Genomic DNA, 20,331 nt, shown 5'->3' with positions numbered 1-20,331 from the left:
ACTTGATACAGGTGTGTATCAGTAACAAAATATCAGATTGATACTCTGCAACCCACCTCTATTTCATGTAAATTCTCATTCCAAAGGTTATGCCAATTTTTCCTGTAGTTCCCGACACACTGTAACTTTATTTGTATTCATGTGAAATTATAGATATTTGTAAATTTGTACATTCACATGAAAAAAAAAACAACTGCATGACTACAAAATGTTGTTCACAAGTAATGCTGCGTTCGGATTCCTACCCGGAGGACATTCACGACTTGTGTTGGCCCGGTACCTGCAACAGTTAAAGTTATTTGCAAACCGTTCCGTGAATACCTTTCCAAGTATTAACCGCGCGCGTTAGCAAGCAAGCAACAAGAAAATGAAGTCAAATTCTTGAATATTCGATTATTATTTTCTCCGCGGGTTTAAAATATACTTGAATGAAACATCCTTTGAAATATAAAATCAAGCGCAATTTTTTTTGTGAGAAAAAAAAAGTATTGCATTTATTACTTGGCAACTGGTTTCCAAAAGAATCTTTTGTAAAAGTACAAATAATATTCCTGTGTTGGTGTGCGCGCGCGCTTGTGTGTGTATGTGTGTGTAGGGACGCTACTTAATTCCTGCCGGTGACAAACTTCCTACTCATCAATACTCTACCCCCCCCCTTAACCTCCCTGAATTGTTACACTGTCCAGTTAGCCCAATTAGCGGAATTGGGTCCGGAGCGGTGTGACGTCAGTTGGAAGGGTAAATATCTGGACTCTGTCTCCCAAATCGGTTTAGCTCCGGCCACGCGGTACGTGCGACTGAGCAAGTAGGATACCGTGTCAACAAGTTCACCCCCCCCCCCTCTTTTTCTCCTTTTTCCACCAACCCTCTCCAATCATGTTATCCGACAATCACGTCAAGAAACAACGTTACAGCACACCCGTTTTATCTCAGGAGCGAAAAATAAAAAAATTAAATTAAATCCACTATTTCTTTTTCCTACTTTTAAGGAGACTATGACCAATTTATTTTAATTGACTTTGTAATTTAATCATACGTCATAGTTAAGAGATCTGGAAATTTTTCGAATTCTTTTGGTCGCAAGATGGACTGCAAACGTGTACACATTTGCCTTGTTTCGATGTATTTTTCGTGATGAGTAGAGACCGGAAAAATTCGCAGATTCATTTCGTGATAGGCTGAAATTCAAACATGTGTACAGTTCTGCTGGTTCTGCTATTGGTTCGCAGTTTAACTGGATCTCTGTGGGCCAGTGAGAGACCATCGACCAAAGAATCATCGAATCACAAGCTACCCAGTGGAGACGCCTCACAAGTTAGCACCCAATGAACACGCGTGTATGCTTGAGAAATGCAGAGGATAATGGAGGCTATCCTAGAGTTCATTGAATCCGCGAATTTTTCAGGTCTCTAGTGATAAGACCCCCTAGACCAGCTGGAAGTTAAAACACTGTAGCATCGAATGTGTTTCGTTATTGGGGTGGGTTTTCTTTCGAGTACGTGTCAATTTGTTACAACACCGATCACAGCAATCACGATAGTGCGTCCTGCGTGTTTCGGTCAAACAAGCCGCCAATCACGAGGAAGAGAAACCGCTGGTGTGGGGTGTATCTTGCAGTCTAACAGGCGTTCAGGTTTTCCGCGAAATATGCTTGCCCCTAATGATAGGTTCGCAATTGTTCCGAAATTCCCCTCTACGACCGTGGATCAATAAAATACCAGCTGGCAGTAAAGATAACTCACACTGACCCACTTCAGAGAAGGGAGGTACCGCCGTTAAGTAATCAGCCAATAAGAAAGCATGCGTAGACAGAGTATACGTAGAATTATTCATTTTAATCTGACATCAAATGAAGCCGCTAAATTTCCGGGACTCTATGTGGTGACACAACAACTCTTGTGGTGCAACCTTTTACTATTTACAATAGCAAGAATAACATTTGTTTCTGTTTTATTCCTGCTACTAACCCCACAGAACTTACAACTTGAGTTCAAAATGACTTTCTATTGACAACTGTTTTTAAATGGACCAATCAGTGTAAAATATTCAAATATGCCAGGGCGTCATTCATAATAAAATCACTAAGCATTCAAAACCTTTCACTACAATATTGATTGAGAAGTAAATAATAATTTTAAAAACTGCGTAGTCTTTCAACAAAATGTGAGAAAACAATAACCCAGACATATTTACTCATAAATCAGATTTTAATTTATAACAGAATAAACATAAAAACACTGATTGATAAACTTGTGCAACCTTTGTCCAGATAAAATTTAAATAGTTCTATCTAGAGCTGCCTATATGACGGGCACGACCAGAGAAAAAATGTTCATAACTCGGCGAAAATAAAAGTTCTTTACAAGTAAACCAAAATAAATTGGCAAATTTTACGTCATAAATATTATTAAAATTCAGTTTGTAACAGGTTATTTTCTACTGGTGCTAGCTCAAAACGTAAGTGCTAGACCACTGGACTGTAACCCTTAGTTGTGATTTTTCAATCGTGAGTAATATTAAATGTAGTTATAAATCGTATGTTATAACACTTTCAAAACATAGACTAATATTTTAGGCACAACTACTGACTGTTTACCAGTTCCAAATAAGGGATAGAGTGCCTTATAACGAGTAGGCCTCACTCGTTTTCGTGCTGTGACGGTTGTGCTGAAATACAATATGGCCTACTATGTCGATGCTGTATGTAGCCTGGACCACATTATTTGAACGCTCACTAAACTATGGCGTCACAATCACACGTCTCAACCAACACACACAGTGCACAAACAGTGCATCGCACAAACAAAGTGTTTGCTCTGACTGCAGATATTTTTATTTGCCGTAATTCGGTCTGTATGTAGGCGTCACTACGCCCAGCGACGCTAATGTATGTACGCTACAAGTATGGACCTACAGCCTTTTTTTTTTTTTCAACGTTAGAATCCCCATACTGCAACGGGCCGGACGCTCAAAGAATTCAAACAATCAAATCTTTGGACTCCGCTCCGCCGAAGCAGCGGCCAATCACATTACGCCAACACGGAACGTTGACAAAAATATGCCGGATCCGAAATAACTTAACAGACATCATAAAAAAATGTAAATAAACTCAGATCAAAACAATATCACTACTTGCAGTATTTTAGGATGATGCAAGCAAACATAGTGTGGCAAAAAACGGTAATTATAGCAGCAAAAAATAAATAAATAAATAAAATTCTGAACACCGTACGAATATTTCTGTACTAATCATATAGTTTATGAACGATATTTTTTAAATAATGTTATTTAATGGTTTTAAGAACATTAATGGATAACTTATATTTCTATTCCAGCATGAATGTGGTGTACAGCTTTTAATCAACCATTCATATGCATCCTGAAACGTAATAATACTTTAGTTAGGGCATATCATTCCTAAACCACTAAAAATGTGGTTTTCTTTAATTCGTGAATTCCAGGTTTGGAGAAAAAATTTTCTTCTGATATTTATGAGTTATTATATCCTAAAAGTAAATCCATACTGTAAAGCATACGATAACATAAGTTCATGCTAGAATTTAAATATAAACAGTCATTTACAAGTTTTAAACCATTAAATAAATACATTTAATTGATAAAACTATTTACAAGCAATTATCTATCGTTAAATAATAAATTTTTGCAATTAATAAGCACAAAAACATGTCAGCACGGATGAAATCTATGTTAAAGCTATCTTCCCGACTATAAAAATCCAAAAACGTATTTTAAATGCCACTCGCCTGAACTTTTTCATTTTAGTTACGATAATTAAAATAAATGCGATAGTTGTTTCAGTGTCTGACCTGGGGTCAATTAATAAAATATTTTGCACAGTTAAAATGCAGTCTACGTTTACTAAACAAAATTATTTTACACTACTATTTTTTTCTTCTAATTTGGTGCACTAATCTATTCTTTGCGTTCGCACCGTAATGCATAATATTCACACTTACATATAGATTTATTTTTACTACGTGATAAATATTTAACCTATTATTATAAGCGTTCTTAACAAAAATTAATTTTAACAAAAACAACCAAAACGTTTTTACTAATTAAAAAATAATAATATATATACACATATACATACATAGGCCCACTGGCTTTCTCAAAAACAGTTTTATGATTTCTTTTGAATTTACAGAATAGCCTTTTTTTCGGGGGTGAGAAATTGCTTTATGTCCCAATTATATGAAAAATAATGTTGTATTCTACAGCAGCCTAAAAAATTGTACACTCTAGAGATATGTTTATCAGGAAAACAAATACGTAGATCACAGAAAAACAAATATTACACCTGGGAGTGCGAGTATGATGCGTGTGTCTTCTAAACCACAGATTGGCGATTGAAATACAGCTTCACAATGTCACCTCGACCACAGAGTAACGATAGAAATTCAGCTTCATTATTGGAATGCTCGTTCACTCGCGACCACACTGCCTGCATGCAATATTGGTTTAAAGTTGTTAAATGCTGTTATGTACCTAGATATTCGTTGCGGATACAGCTTAATAATGCAACAGGCCTTTATCAACTGTATGAAATCACTTTAAAGTGGCATAGCTAAAATAACGCTTTCACTGGTGCTGTTTGCGTTATAATTTTTAAACCGCCATTGCACTAAAATATTTCACTCTTGTTTCATAAGCATGAATTTCACTTTGTGCAAAACATTTTTTAAAGTTTTTTTTTAAAGTGAGAAATCTTTAAACTCGGCTAGCTTTATATTTTGTTACTGCTAAGTGCAGTTAGCGCGTTTTGGAAACGTTAAAACTCATAGCACAGCAACGAACCAACTGTGTTCGTAAGTGAATCACAACTTACTGCGTTGCATCGATATATTAGTAAGTTTATGTTTACTGAAACTAATTTTGTTTAAACAGTGCGTTCGTTTTCAGTCACACTTGAAACGTAAGAAATTGTTTATTTTAAATGCAGTTTTTTTTCTTTTATTTAAATGTAATGGAGGTAAGATGTAAAGGAGTTGGTGTGTACAATATTTGCCATGATAATACTTGAAGTCAAAATGAGAACATCCTCTACCCCCCTTACCAATCTGCACAGCAAAAAAAAAAGTTATGATAAGGTTTAACGATAATTTATTGCAGATGTGTTGGTATTATGTTTGTTCATCAATATTCACTAAATGATGGCATCATTGCGATTCTTCATGAGTAGAGACCGGAAAAATTTGCGGTTTCAATGGCCTTCTGGATAGACTGCACATTTCCCTGTACACTCGGCCAAATAACGCCCGTTCATTGGCTGCTGACTTGTAAGTCGTCTCAGCTGGTTTGTCTGTGATTCGATCCTTCTTTGGTTGGAGGTTTGTAATTGGTTGAGATTCGTCCAGATGAACAGTAAGCCAATAGCAAAATCATCAAAAATGTATATGTATTTGACTTCTAGCTTATCGCCGAATGAATCCGCGAATTTTTCCGGTCTCTATTAATGAGTTCTTTTCAGCTATTATAAACCAACTTAAATTATGTTAGCCTTTATACAGCTACAATTTTTTTTTGCTATTAAATTGCTGTTGATTTCTACTTCAGAACAGACACCCACGCCATAGACTAATTATCTCTTTGACGGTAGTGCAGTCGTGTAGTTCCTTTCTTCCGAGGGAAGAATCGAACATCCAGATGTTGGTAAGCGTAATGGTGAGTTTTCCAGAATCTGTTGGAACCAATAACCCAGCAGATAGGTACCCTTGTAACCTTTCATCATGTACATTTGGACATATATGCACATATACCTCCACTTTATCTCCAAGCCAACCACATGGAATAATTAATTATAATAATTTTCTCTGATTTTCTAGCATAAAATTACGAATTTTCAAGATGGCGGCCGTAACGAAAAGTGAAACGGTGACGTCATGAATAAAAATGGCGGCAATGACATCCTAAATATCGAGGTCATGATCTCGGCGGCTTAGTGTGGCTTGCTCATGGGGAATTTATCCGCTTTTAGGACATTTAATTTTTTCTAAGGCAAAAGTCTTTGGAGGTTTATCGAATTCCAATTTTTTTAATTTTTTGCTGGTTTTTTCCCTCGGAGATGAATATTTTTAACTTTTTTTGTAGATTTTTTGGCGGAATTTAAAAAAAAACTTGAATTATTTGTGAATTTTGGCGAATAATGGGCAAATTTTTGGTAACTTTAGGCAATTTTTGTCGAATTTTTTAAGTCAAGGTCTAAGGTCAAGGTCAAGTTCATTCAAGATGTCCGCCGTGACGACACAATCCAAGATGGTGGACATCGTCTCCACCACAAAATCCCGAACCCTGGTCTAGGAAATACTTTTATATATACTACTGGGATGTGTCCCATATTAAAATTTAAAAAAAAAAATCTTTAGGAAATTTAGTTTTTATAGACCTTGTAGAAGTTTGCGTGAATTCAATTTACATTAATTTAATGAAGTCAAACTCAAGTTTATTTTATTTATTTATTATATTCCGTTTTAGCTGTGTGGTTGAAGAAAATTCCCACCTCACGGCTCATTTCATTTGCAGCGCCACCCGCTACCATCCCTCTCCCCCCCCCCCCTTTTCCCCGCAACCAATCAAAGAGGTGGAACTCGTGCTTCGAGGAACTTAATTGGCGGGAGGGAGGGGAGGGTTCCGCCCTTTGCCGCGCGACGACGCTGCTTTGAGCGACTCCCGCGCCCTCCGAAGGCGAGGTAATTGAGTTGTTGAACAGCGCGCTCGCTCGCGAATATAAAAATACGCCCTGCGTTCAAAATTCCCCCTCCCCCTCGCCCTAAACCAATGTCGCGACCCTTCTCTCCGCCTCGCGCCTTAGAAGTGAAACTTCACAGGCTGCACGTAAGTTTCACTTCAGCACAAGAACAACGCTGCTTTTGGCACCAACAGTGTTTTGGAAAAAAAAATATCTAGATAGCACATAAATTCGCGATTCAAGAGGCATTAGTAGAGACCGGAAAAAATTCGCGGATTCGTTTAGCGATAGGCTCGAATCCAAACTCGTTCGCATTCACGCTGCTTGAGTGATTGGACCACAATGTTCCCGAAGTTCTCTAAGTCAATGGAGAGTCCTTTAACAAAAAAAAATATCAAATCACAAGCATCCTGGTTATCAAATTAATATTCCTTCTTAAATACTTTCTCTATTATTTACAGTAAAATTGTTGTTCAGCCCCAACTTAAAAGACGTATACAAGACTGTAAGTAGTACAGATTTTCAACTTATTTTGTCGTGATGAACCTGCAACCGAAGTTTTTCGGTCGAATTAGGACTCACCCTATGTCTACTCGTGCTTCTGCTTTAAAACAGTAATGTTGCTGCGAAATCACGTACGGGACGTTGCAGTGTGGTTAAAACAGCAATGTTGCTAATATATTACATGCGGGATATTGCTGTGTCGTATACACAGCAAATTTGCTGATATATTACGTACGGGATGTTGCTGTGTGGTATGAACAGCAAGGTTGCTGAGAGATGACGTGCGGGAGGTTTCTGTGTGGTATGAACAGCAATGTTGCTGACATATCACATGCGGGATGTTGTTGTGAGGTATAAACAGCAAGGTTGCTGGGTTGCTGAGAGATGACGTGCAGGATGTTGCTGTGTAGTATAAACAGCAAGGTTGCTGAGAGATGACGTGCAGGATGTTGCTGTGTGGTATAAACAGCAAGGTTGCTGAGAGATGACGTGCGGGATGTTGCTGTGTGGTATAAACAGCAAGTTTGCTGAGAGATGACGTGCGGGATGCTGCTGTGTGGTTGCAGCTGCCGCCGCCGCCGCAAGCGCCGAAGCCGCCCGACGAGAAGGTGTCGTCCCCGAAGCCCATCGACCCGATCAACCCGCGCCTGCCTCCCGTGCCGTTCTACCGTGAGTACACCCTGTGCACCACAGGCGGTGAACCCGTGCACCCAAGTCCATAACTATAGAGACCTGTAAAATTCGCGGATTCATTTCGCGATAGGATAGAGTCCAAATACTTTTGACATTATTTTGCTTCAGTGATTTGACGTTATTTTCTTTTACAATGCTCATTAATGTGCGACGTTAATTCTTAAAAGATATTCGGGGAACGGCTTACAAGCATAGGCGTGCGCACGGTAGGTGCCACAGGTGCTTTGGCACCACCATTAGGGTTAACGTAATTTTGTTTATTTACAAGCAGAAATAATACATACTTACAAAAAAACCGTATTATTTCCAAAAAAAATGTTTTCCAATCGTGTCGAGTTACAGATATGTGCTCATAACACTATCAGTATATCAATTATCAATCGAACCAACTATACACACGGAAACAAGCCAGTTGCAATTACTTGTGTAGGTTTATTTAAAAAAAGAGAGAGAGTTTAGTTAGTTAAAAGGATAGGCTTACTCGATGACATATCATTGAATATCAATGCTTATATGCAGTCGCCGACTAAACATTTTTGTTGTATTCCAAAAGTTAAAACTTTTGCCCACTCTTATTTGTGTATTTTTATTATTTTAATATTTTACATATTTTAGGTATGTTACAAAAACTCCCTTTATTTGTTGATTTTAAAACTTAACATTTGAGAATGTTTTTTCTAGCATTTATTTGGCGTCTTCAGAAAACATATAAGTAAGGTTTTTCAAAGCCACCAGCAAGAATTCCATGCAAACAATTTGTGCAATTTACTTTATGGCTCAACAAAGCTTAAAACTATAAACAGTTTAGTAGCTTTCCTGGTGATTATAACGTTCAAAGCCATAATTTGTCATAAAAAATGTTAAAATTTTTACATCTGTGTATTTAATGTTTTTGTTCGGAAACACCTTAAATAGCACCATTTTGCGCTTTCAAATTCAAATTTTCCGGGGGAGGACCCCCCGACCCCCCACTTTAGGCTCGGGGTCCGTGATGACAGGGCTGTTGTGTAATCTGGCACCACCACTACTGAAGTCCTGCGCACGCCTATGCTTACAAGTAACTTTAAAACTATTGGAGGTACTGGAACAATATAAATATTTAATGCCCGGGTAATAATTCCTACCCCAGTATTACTGCGAACACTATTTTGTAGTGACTCAGTTATTTTCAAGTAAATGTACAAATATCTGTAATTTTGCATTAATATTTCTGTTCCATTTACAAAAAAAAATTACATTGTAGCCATTACAGTCGCCAGTCATCATTGTAACAGTTCCCCTGATGTGGGAGTAGAAGGACAACGTCGGTACCGAGACACTTAAGCCCGAAATGTCGACCAAAGCTTTGGGGAACTCTTACACTTTTTGACGCGGCTGAATAAAACCCACAAGCCAATAAATCTCAGACAACGACCGCGAAAATTCTGCTATCATTATCGTGTGGAACTGACTGATTAGTTGATTGATTGATCGATATCCATGATTAGAGATACTGAAATTTTGCGCATTTATTAATTGGAAAGTTAGAACGCAACTGTGTTCATGATTGGACCGAAGTTATTTGGACACGCCCCTCTACGACCGTGAGCCAACGATGCCCAGCCAGGAGAGAAGTAAGCGAATCAGGTAGTGCCAATTAACAAGGATAAAATTGTTCTCGCTAAGAAATCAACCAATGGGAAAGCAGACATGGGTAGAGCACATCTGTACTATGAATTCCACCCCTGAGGCCAGACGAATCCACAAAATTTCTTGGTCCCTGTCCACGATGCGCGACAGACACGATAAACACCTCACTCTTCCGGCTCTGGAGGCCAACTGACAGGTCACAACTTGTTCAAACTTGACACCGACTGTCTCGACGGATCAGGATATCGGGCTTGTTACTTCAGATAGATGTAGCGTCCGCAGTTGCTGCTACAGAAATCCATTCACCTTATTTATTGAACACACCTTGGTATTCAATTCAATTAGTAACATTTTCTATTCCTTGGAATAACAAACACAGAAAACTACTTGTCGCCTATATGTGCCTCCTGAAACATTGTCACTTTGAATCCTATCCTATGAAGGTTTGGTTATATAATAGGTAGAGACCGGAATAATTCTCGGATTCATTTCGTAGTAGGCTAACATTTAAACACGTGTATCATTGTCCTGAGTCTGCTATTGACTCACAGTTTATGCGGAGTACTTTGAGCTGATCAGGAACACACTACCAGAAAATTGTCTAATCAGAGACTTACCGGTGAAGCGGCCTGATAAGTCACCAGCCAGTGAACAGGTGACATTTGTCTGTGTGTGTAGGAGACTTAAGTATCTATCCTGGAGGTCAATGAACCCACGAATTTTTCCAGCCCCAAATAAAAGGCAAGTTAAAGGTGATTAGGTCCCGCCATTTTATATTTTTCAATATTATTTATTATAATTGCTTTATAATAATTCTAATTTGGTACTTTCTATATCAATTGTTTTTTGGCATTTCAAGGCATAAATCATATATTCCAGGCCTTCTGTAACTTGGTGCAACCACATATTTACTAACAGGTTCCAGTCTGTAAGCGCCGCGAGGAAATAACCTTTATTCACGCAGGCGAACACATCTGTCATGTCAATGACACCAGTTCACCAGTGTTGACGTCAACAAGTAGCCAAAAATAAGCCTCGGCCAAGTCAAACCCAAAATTTAGTACGGCAGCTTCATTGCAAGCGGTACCAAAATATTTGGGATCTCAAGATGGCAAGGCCTGAACCCCGTCAAGTCCATCTTGAAGTGAAATGTATCCACGAAAATAAATAAATCGTAGCTCTATCCCCACGCTACTCAGCTAAAGTATTCTCCTTCGGACGTGAGTCTTCAAGCACGTCGTCTTTGACGAGTCTACCATCCTCACTCTCTCTCTCGCTCTCTCTCTCTCTCTCTCTCTCTCTCTCTCTCTCTCTCTCTCTCTCTCTCTCTCCCGTTGGCTGGGAACCCACGGCCTAATTGAGAACAAATCCCTTCGCGAGGCGAAGAGGGATTTTCCGTGGCCCCGAGTGCCGGCGGTATATTTCTCGCGTCAGCGTTGCCAGCATTGGAGGGTATCCTCCTCCCCCTCTCTTCATCCTCCTTCCCCTGTAATTGGCTTCCGGCAGAGGCCGTGTCGCCCCATCGATCTTCCGCCCGATCTGCGCGGCGAACATTTCCGGGCGAGGCGAGACTTTGGGGGTGTTGCTTGGAACCAAAAACAAAGGACAGTGTTTGAAAGTATTCCTGGCCTTATAGGGAAACGGTGGGGGGCAATAGGCCCCATCCAATCCCAGTATATATACAAGTTTACTGAAATACAGTATGTCCATATAATGATGCCCTAATTATAAAATTTAATAGTATCATGCTGCAATCATTTTAGAGAATTTGGTTCAAGATTACAATTAAATAGTAACTCAAACAGTTTTAGAGAAGCGCATGCACGTATACTACTTTGTTGTTTTCTCGCTTGCAGTGCGCAAGAATGGTTCTTTCTCCAATTAGCAGAGGGTAAACCTGTAAACTTTATTTGGCAACAGGATGGAGCCCTCTTCATTACAATCTCTTTGTACGAGAGTGGTTGAACGTCTAAGTCTCTGACCGTTGGATTGGTCGTAATGGTTTAGGCGACAGAGTTATTTTTTTCGCTGGCCTCTACGTTCACCTGACATGACGCCATGAGATTTGTTTTTCCTTTGGGGCATTATATAATATCGTGTTTACATTCCATCTCTACCTAATGATTTGCCAGAGTTGAGACACAGAATTGAAGAGGCTGTTGCTTTCATTACTCCGGACGTGTTAACCAAAGTGTGGGAAGAATTGGACTTTAGGTTGGACGTGTGCCGTATAACAAAAAGGTGCGCATATTGGACATTTGTAAAAAAAACTGCGTTATTGTCTCTGCAATATTATGTGTGAATTGTTGTAAATAGTTTAAATTAAACTGTTATATTATACCATCGAAACTGGGAAATTCTTTAATGGACATCCTGTACTTAAGATGGATTAGCCTCCCCATCTTAAAATTACACCACTTGCCAGAAAACTTTCCTGCTAAATGTTTTTAGCCGAAATGGCATAGGACTTAGCTTTTGCTATATATTGAAGTCAACACTCGTGAACTAGTGTGATTACCATGATAGTTGTAGTCGCCCGCGTAAAGAAATAATACGTTATTTCCTCGTGGCGCTTGCAGACTAGAGACTGTTTGTAATTACGTGGTTGCAACAAGGTGTATAAGGACTGAGATATATGATTTATGCCTTGACATGCCACAAAAAAAAATTCGGATAAATAGTTCAAAATTAAAATTATAACAGAAATATCGAAAAATCCAAGAAGGCAGGGCATAATAAAACTTGGATTCACGTGTTAATATTTTTCTTTCGTCCAAATTTGTATGAACCTATCTAATTTCAGTATTTGAGACCATAAACATGTAAATTTCCCAAGACCAACCTCTGGTAGACTTTATGCGTCTTTTTTTTTTACCATGGCCCTTCCCGAAACGTCTTCCCAGAGTCGCCCTTGGCTCCCTTGGAGTGAACAACTGTCGGTGAATGACCTGCTGCGCCACAGATGAAAGTCACGTGCTACCTCACCATCGCCAACATTGCGGGGTAAAGTTGCTCTACCACCTGATTTTTGCTTGGCATGTATCAAGTTCGTAATTTCGTTGGTGAACACAGGCACTTTCATAACAACAAAAACAACAACAAAAAACAGTCATTTTGAAACTGTTTCCACAATGCAAGCTCTACACTTCGCACGACAAAAAATTAGCTTTACACATTGTCCATTTAGTATTGCATGAAATTATTTACCCTTGAGTATTCCGATCCTTTTTTTCTTTTAGTTCCACCATCTTTAATTCAAAGCTGTCTGCAAGGTTTTGTTTTTTTATGTGTAACATCTTAGCTCTCGGTATGTGCGGCATTTGGTGGGAGTAATTTCGTGAATGTAAAGGAAGTCGCATGGAACGGAAATATGTAACCGCGGTGCTGCCATCTGTGGCGGTTGACGCGAGCCAGAGTTCACAAAACTAAAGTGAAATTCGACTGTATCAAATGTTTGATGAATTTTAATAATATGGGCATAATTTTAATTAAATTCCTTGACGAAAACCAGGCCCAAAGCCGGTGTTAAGTGTTTTTTTTTCTTTTATCGGAGCCGTTTTGTCATAAAGTTTAATCTTTCCCTCTGCATTCTATAATCGAAATACAAAGCTTGATGAGACATTTTTGATGCTCTGATATGCCATAAAATTATATAATTTAAAGAGAATTTTATAAAAAAAATTCCACGCACCCATGTGTAAATTTCTAAAGAAAAAAAAGAATGCAATTTTTTTTTGTTAATAATTATCTTTCTTGAAAGATTATTTCTGTCATCGTGAAGGCCACAGCAGATGACTCGCCCTACTCTTGACGCGCCCTCTGACGACTCTTGAGCCAGTAATAGATAAAGAGGAGAAGTGGTTATCCAATCAGCTAGAGACCGGAAAAATTCGCGAATTCATTTCGCGATAGGCTAAAATACAAATCGTTATACCTCAGTGCTGCCTCTGCTATTGGTTCACAACTCACCTGGATGACTCTTGAGCCAATGAGAAACACCCGACCAAAGATTTATACGAATCACAGGCTGCTACGTTTGGACGTCTCACAAGACAGCAGCCAAATGAGTGGGTGGCATTTGACCGAGTGTACGTAGAACTATGGAGTTCATCCTGCAGGTCATTGAACCCCGCGAATTTTTCCGGTCCCTACCAATCACGTGTAAGACGCGACCTTGTTACCGACGAGGCAGAGAGCTGAACTCCCGCCTGGGTGAGGAGGGGAAACAGGCTAGACTGTGCGCGCCCTAGTCCAGCGAGCCTCCTTCCTGGCACGACCTCGCAACACGCGTCGCACCGGAGTTGCCCGGAGTCCGCTCGCCGCCGGGGCTGTTAGGGAGCACGTAACGCCCTGCGGCGGAGCGATATCCGATAGTTCCCGGAGGAGCGCCGTTTAACAGCGCGCGCAAACACCAATCTCTTCCGTCATCCCTCCCTTAACTACTCCATCACGTTCACACACAAAAAAAAATACTTATGGGACATCCGACACATTTTATATAACACACATAACCTATAAAAAAAACTACGTTGCGAAGTATATTTTAAAGGCTAGAGCACTCAAGAACTGACAGTAATTCTCTAAATCAGCAACTTCTCCTTGAAAAAAAAATGGGTGCGTGTACTCATTTTTTAAATATTTATTCTCTTCTTAATTTAATATTCACTTTTAATTTTTGTCAAAAAGTTTTCATTAAATTTGTTCATTTATTTTTACAAATGTTTATTATTTATTCAATTTAATAATAAATATTAAAAATTAATATTTTAATTTAATGTTCTTTTTTAATTTTTATCACAAATATTTTATTAAATGTTTTATGAAATTTATTTCTTTATTTTTTAAATATTAAATAACCAATAATAAATATTTAGCATTAATAATTTAATAATATTAAGTATTAATTATATTAAATAATAATACTTTAATTTATATCAATAAAAAAAACATACGGATAGTTAACCTCAATTATATTGGAGCACTTGAAAAAGTATATAAGCACAATTTTTTTTACTAATATTTACGAATAGTAAATAATATTAATCAAAATATTCAATTTAAATCACTACTGAATATAATTTATTAGAACATATATAACTCGCACTTGTATGGAACTAAAACACGTGTTGTGAATGTAGAAACTATAAACATTATAAATATGAAAACAGTGATCAGAGGCGACGAGCGTGCCAACATGCGCGACTAATAGAGGTTCTATTTCTGTTTTGTTGGTAGCTTTTTTTCGAGACTTAATGAGCGCTTTAGCGGGCAGCATCAACCTGTTAATTTTGTGTTACAGTAATGCGCGCGCATCTTAAAATTTCACTCTCATCATTTTTTCATAACGCGCCTAAAGAAGTATAACTTCAAAAATTATTTTATTTGTGTTAATTAGAGTGATAAAACGGCATGTAGCTAATCAGCGTTGTTTAGAAATTCTGGGTATTTTATTTCCTGAGAAATATGTTTTTACAAAAAATTAAACGTTTGTTGGATCGCTCGTTCATCGGTCTAGCCGAGGCAATAGCAGTCCTGTGGGTACACTGTTAAAAATTTCAACTAAAATTTACAAAGGATGCTGGTGACAAATTATCCAGGGTCCTTCGTAAATTTACGGGTACTAAGTTCTCTTACTTCCAAAATAATTATAATATTCGTATATTGTCAAAATATTCAAAAACTTGTTAAATTACTACTGCAAAACACTCTTATTTCTTTCGTGTGCTATTTACCCTAAAAACAGAATTCGGAAGTAAAGATTCAGTTATCTGGAATTATGAATAACACTTCATGTCAGTGAGGTAAACTGTTAAAACTTCCGTTAATTTACTGTGATTTCTGACAATGTAGAGGCCCGAAAATATTGATAAATGGTTTATGTGAAAGGCTAAAATTCACAGTCATATGAATACTGTACCCTCGTGTACTTAGTTTCATATCGGTAGAGACCGGAAAAATTCGCGTTTTCAGTGACCTCTAGGATAGACTGCACGATCCTATAAGTACTTCGGAACATTCCAACTGTTCATTGACTACGAACTCATTACACTTGATAACCAGGTTGCTTGTGATTTTTTTTTTTTTTTTGTTAAGGGTTCTCCATTGGCTTAGAGAACTTCTTCGGGGACATTGTGGTCCAATCACTCAAGCAGCGTGAATGTGAACGAGTTTGGATTCGAGCCTATCGCTAAACTAATCAGCGAATTTTTCCTGTCTCTACCTATCGGCTGATTTCTCATGTAGACACCCCCCTCCCCCATTTTTTTTTAATGGGTTGATGTGATACGGCCACTCTACTGCTGGCTGGTAGCTGACTGGCCAACAGTCGAAGAGGGGCGTGGCGGGACTAGTGCCATCCAATCATCAAAGCAGTGGTAATGTATAGATGTTTGCAGTCCAACCAGTGACCAAAATAATCCTAGAATTTTCCGGGAACGGAGCTAAAAAAAAAAAATGTATTTATGACAAGTTTTGATAAGGAATTTTTCAGTATTTGAAAAAATTCGTTAAATTGCTTTTTAATGGAGGATAATTTTTTTTATATAATTTCAGGACTTCCCATTTAACTAAGATGTTTTCAAAACCACTCGCAATCCTCCAGTCATTGACCCCTCCCAAGAATCTAAACTGTGTCCAACTCTGTACCTAGGCTCTCTCTCTCTCTCTCTCTCTCTATATATATATATATATATATATATATATATATATATATATATATATATAAGTATACTGCCAAGCACGTTAACAAGCTATTTTAATGCCGCAAAATAGTAATTTTCCAGTCTAAGAGACTGGGAAAATTGTATGTAAAACAATAACCATATGAGCCACTGATACATCCATACGGCGTAAATGATCCACGTTAGTATTCATTGTTTTATTTTTCAAATGGGAAGAAAAATAAATTTTAGTAGGCATTGTAAATTTCATTTCAGCGAAGTGTAATGAGTTAATCGCACAGAATGCAGTTACCGAGGCGTTATGCGTCAGGTTCATAAGTCGTCAAATTGCTATCAGTGGCGCCGGCAAGTTTCGCAGGAGAGTTTGCCGACAGGATAACGGAGGTCGTCTCTTGACTCCAAAAGGTCACAGCCTTATTAGAAAAGTTTCCTCTTCTGTTCGGCATCGCCCGACCGATTTATTTCCAGCTCAATTCCCCGGATCATAATCGTCTGCGAAAACCAAAGGAATTCTTTCTTGTACGCTTAAGTCAATTCAGTGAATTCATCAAAAAAATTCGTGAGACCAGTTGGAGTAAGGTGGACTCTCACAGATCCTTCGCATCCGTTCGTTACGTCATCCGTCCATCCGTCAACGAGCCGAGCCGTTCACAATGATCCGCATGCCCAACGTAATACTTTCCCATTTTGATGCTGCCGTCAAAACACAAGGCTTGGAAAACGATGAAATTTTCTCTTCTATTGGATTGACGAGCGTCAAAGTTAAGTACTTATAAACCGAGACCGGAAAAATTCGCGGTTTTCATTTCGCGATAGGCGATAAAAATTCGTTTATTTTTTTTTTTTATGCTTCAGTATTGGACCATAGTTCACCTGAAAAATTCTGAGCCAGTGAATAACCCTCAACGAAAGAAGGATCGAACCACAAGCCTCCCAGATAACGGGTCTCACAAGTCAATAGCCAATGAGCTTGTGCAATTTACCCGAGTACCTACATATAGGATCGTGGAGTCTATCCTGCAGGTAATCGAAACAGCGAATTTTTCCAGTCCCTACTTATAAATCATTAAACTCAATTTTTTTTCTCTCATATGTTTATTAACATTTTATTTTTTCTTCAGACGCAATTATTTACACTTCTGTGTCTTGTTCACTTATACAACATTAAATGTTAAAATGTGTTCAAACTCTCAAGTAAAAACATTTAATGGAAACAGCTGAACAAACAAACAAACTACAAAACTTTCTGATATTATAAACGTGCCGGCAATACCTTGCAGACATTTTTGGAGGTTATAGTATCGTCCGTCCGTCAGAAGTTAGATAAAGTTGACGGTTTTAACTTCCCGGGCCTTCTGATTGGATTGGGTCACGTGATGGACGCGACAAATCATTGTTGAGTCCAGCACATGTCTTGGTCTCACACGCCATGGGTTTTTTTTTTTTTTTTCGTTTTTTTGGTAGTATTTTTTTTAAAGGACTATTTCTAAAATTTTAACTCCACCGTACAATATTTGAAAAAGCAGCTAGGCGTTCCGGAGCAAAATGATTCAGATGTCAAAACCAAAAAATAATAATAATTTAAATAATCGATAATGCAGCGCACTTTATAGTAGTTCATTAAACGTTTAATTGTGGTTCGAAAACGAGACGGAATAGCGTGCTAGCATTGCCAGGAACTTAAGTTACCGAACAGTGTTTTTTTTGGGCACTTGCATCACTTTGCCCCTTGGATGCTTATTTTACAACATGCAAGACATGAGGGTTCTTGTGAGCACGAGACCAGACGAGAGCAATTATAGAGATTCATTTTGACACGTGCAAGCAAGGCTCCTCACTTTTTTTGTTATTTCAGAGACAAAATAATTTTCAATTTGTGGTATTCGTTCGTTTATATGTATCACTGCTTCACCTTGAAGGGCTATGGACAAGTATCAAATACTAATTAAGTAAAACGATTATTTAATGTTGGTTATTTTTAATTATTAATGATGTGATTTTTGGACGTGATAACGTCTTACAAATCGATGAACGCCGGCTGCACGCACGAAAAGGCATGACTCATTGTCACGTTCCGCCTGAGCCGGGCGTGCAAGAACTGGCCAACCACCGTGCGAGAAAATCTTCTATAATATCAAACTGGTTAAGGCGGGCTTTTTAAAAGCAGCAATTTAAAAAAAATTGATTTAATAGTCCAATTTCGTCATTTCAAATTAACAATTTATTGACATTGATTTGATTTCAATTTATTTCCATAACTAATTGTTCGTGATTAAAATTTAAACAAATTGTTAAAAATTAAATTTTCCAAAAACTGTATATAATATTTGAAAATTAATAAGTATGCACTTTTTCATCAATGTTTTCTTATGACGTTATCACGTAAAAATTATCGTCCGTAAACCGACTTTACAGACAATCCCCTTTTTTTATAATTAGAGACCCGGAAATTTCGCGGATTCTTCTGGCCTCAGGATAGAATTCAAAGTTACAGGTGTGCTCGAACCCATGTTTACTTTCCCATTGGTTGATTTCTTAGCGAGAACATTTTATCCTTGTTATTTGGCACTACCTGATTCGCTTAATTCTCTACTAGCTGGACATCGTTGGCTCACGGTCGTGGAAGGGCGTGTCCAAACAACTGCGTGCCAATCATGAACACAGTGCGAGAGTGTGAAGGTTTGCATTCTAGCTTGCGACTAAATGAATCCGCGAAATTTCCGGATCTCTATTTATAATATACTGATTGCTAGAGACCTGCAAAATTTGCGGATTCAATGACCTCCAGGATAGACTCTACTACACTCTACACACTCGCGCAAATGCCACCTGTTCATTGGCTGCTGACTTGTGAGTCGTCTCGACCGAGTGTCTGTGATTCGACACTTCTTCTTTGAGCAAGGGTCTCCTAATTGGCCCCCCATTACTCCAGATTAACAGTGAACCAATTGCAGAAGCAGCGCTAAGGTATAATTATTTGAATTGTAGCATATCACGAAATGAATCCGCGAATTTTGCAGGTCTCTACTGATTGCATATTGCTAGAGACCTGCAAAATTCGCGGATTCATTCGGTGATAGGCTAGAATTCAAACACATATACCTCTTAGATAATTTTGTTACTGGCTTACTGTTCATCTGGACGAATCTCAACCAGTTATAAACACTCAACCAAAGAAGGATCGAATCACAGACAAACCAGCTGAGACGACTTACAAGTCGGCAGCCAATGAACTAGCGTTATTTGCCCGAGTGTACAAGGGTATGTGCAGTCTATCCTGAAGGCCATCGAAACTGCGAATTTTGCAAGTCTCTACATGTTGCATAAGAGAGACAGTTAGGCTGTTCTTTGAAGTTGTGGTATTTGTGACGCTGTTCGTCCGACAGCCGCCATGCCGGGCGAGGTGCCGCCCCCGTACAACGGGCACGTGACGCCGGCGGCCGGCGGCGGCGGCGGCGGCGGCGGCGTCTTCCCGCAGAACGGGTTCGCGCGCTTCCCGGCCCAGCCGCTGCCGCCCCCAGTCGGCGCGACCATCCTGGTGCGCGACCGCACCTCCACCGGCGGCGACTTCGCGGCGGGGGTGCTGATGGGCGCCGCCGTCAGCGGCTGGGGCCACGGCTGGGGGTGGAGCGGTGGCGGCGGCGGGGGCGGCGGGGGCGGCGGCCTGTGCCACCAGCACGACGTCGTCGACAACCACTGCGACGTGGGCGCGACCGTCATCAACCAGCACGACGTCACCTACGTCAACGGCGACTACTACGGCGACCTGGGCTTCGACGACGGCGACTACGGCATGGACTGCGGCGGGGACTTCGGCTTCTAGGTCCCCCCTCCCCTTTTCCTTCATCCCTCCCCCTCCTACTCCCCCCGCAACACCCTTCCGTAGTCGCGACACCACCCCGTAACCGACCAACCTAGGAGTTAAAGTTCGTAAAAACCTTAACACCGCACACACTCACACACACACACACACACACCAATTACTTGATAAGCGTATTTGTATACTTATGATGACTCACTGAGGTATTTTAGCACCAAAGAATGCGTAAAAAGTAAATTTAATTTTCCGCGCGCCGTGTACGTGTGGGAAATAAGAATAGCTACGTAGAAGCGCAG

The 20,331-nt window shown here is 39.3% G+C and overlaps 1 protein-coding gene across 1 annotated transcript in view; it reads left to right on the top strand.

The window, feature by feature from the left end:
• LOC134538605 (translation initiation factor IF-2) overlaps positions 1–20,038 on the top strand; it is a 48,878-nt gene extending 28,840 nt beyond the window's left edge. Inside the window, exons 3-4 of the mRNA XM_063380033.1 lie at positions 7,780–7,882; positions 19,602–20,038. Coding sequence (XP_063236103.1) covers positions 7,780–7,882; positions 19,602–20,038 — 540 coding nt within the window. The remainder of the gene's footprint in view (positions 1–7,779; positions 7,883–19,601) is intronic.
• Positions 20,039–20,331: the final 293 nt, after the last annotated feature.

Source organism: Bacillus rossius, chromosome 13, assembly GCF_032445375.1.
Source record: "Bacillus rossius redtenbacheri isolate Brsri chromosome 13, Brsri_v3, whole genome shotgun sequence".
Taxonomy (NCBI): Eukaryota; Metazoa; Arthropoda; class Insecta; order Phasmatodea; family Bacillidae; genus Bacillus; species Bacillus rossius.
Note: the sequence above shows the minus strand (reverse complement) of the source record. Positions and strands in the feature narration are given on the sequence as shown.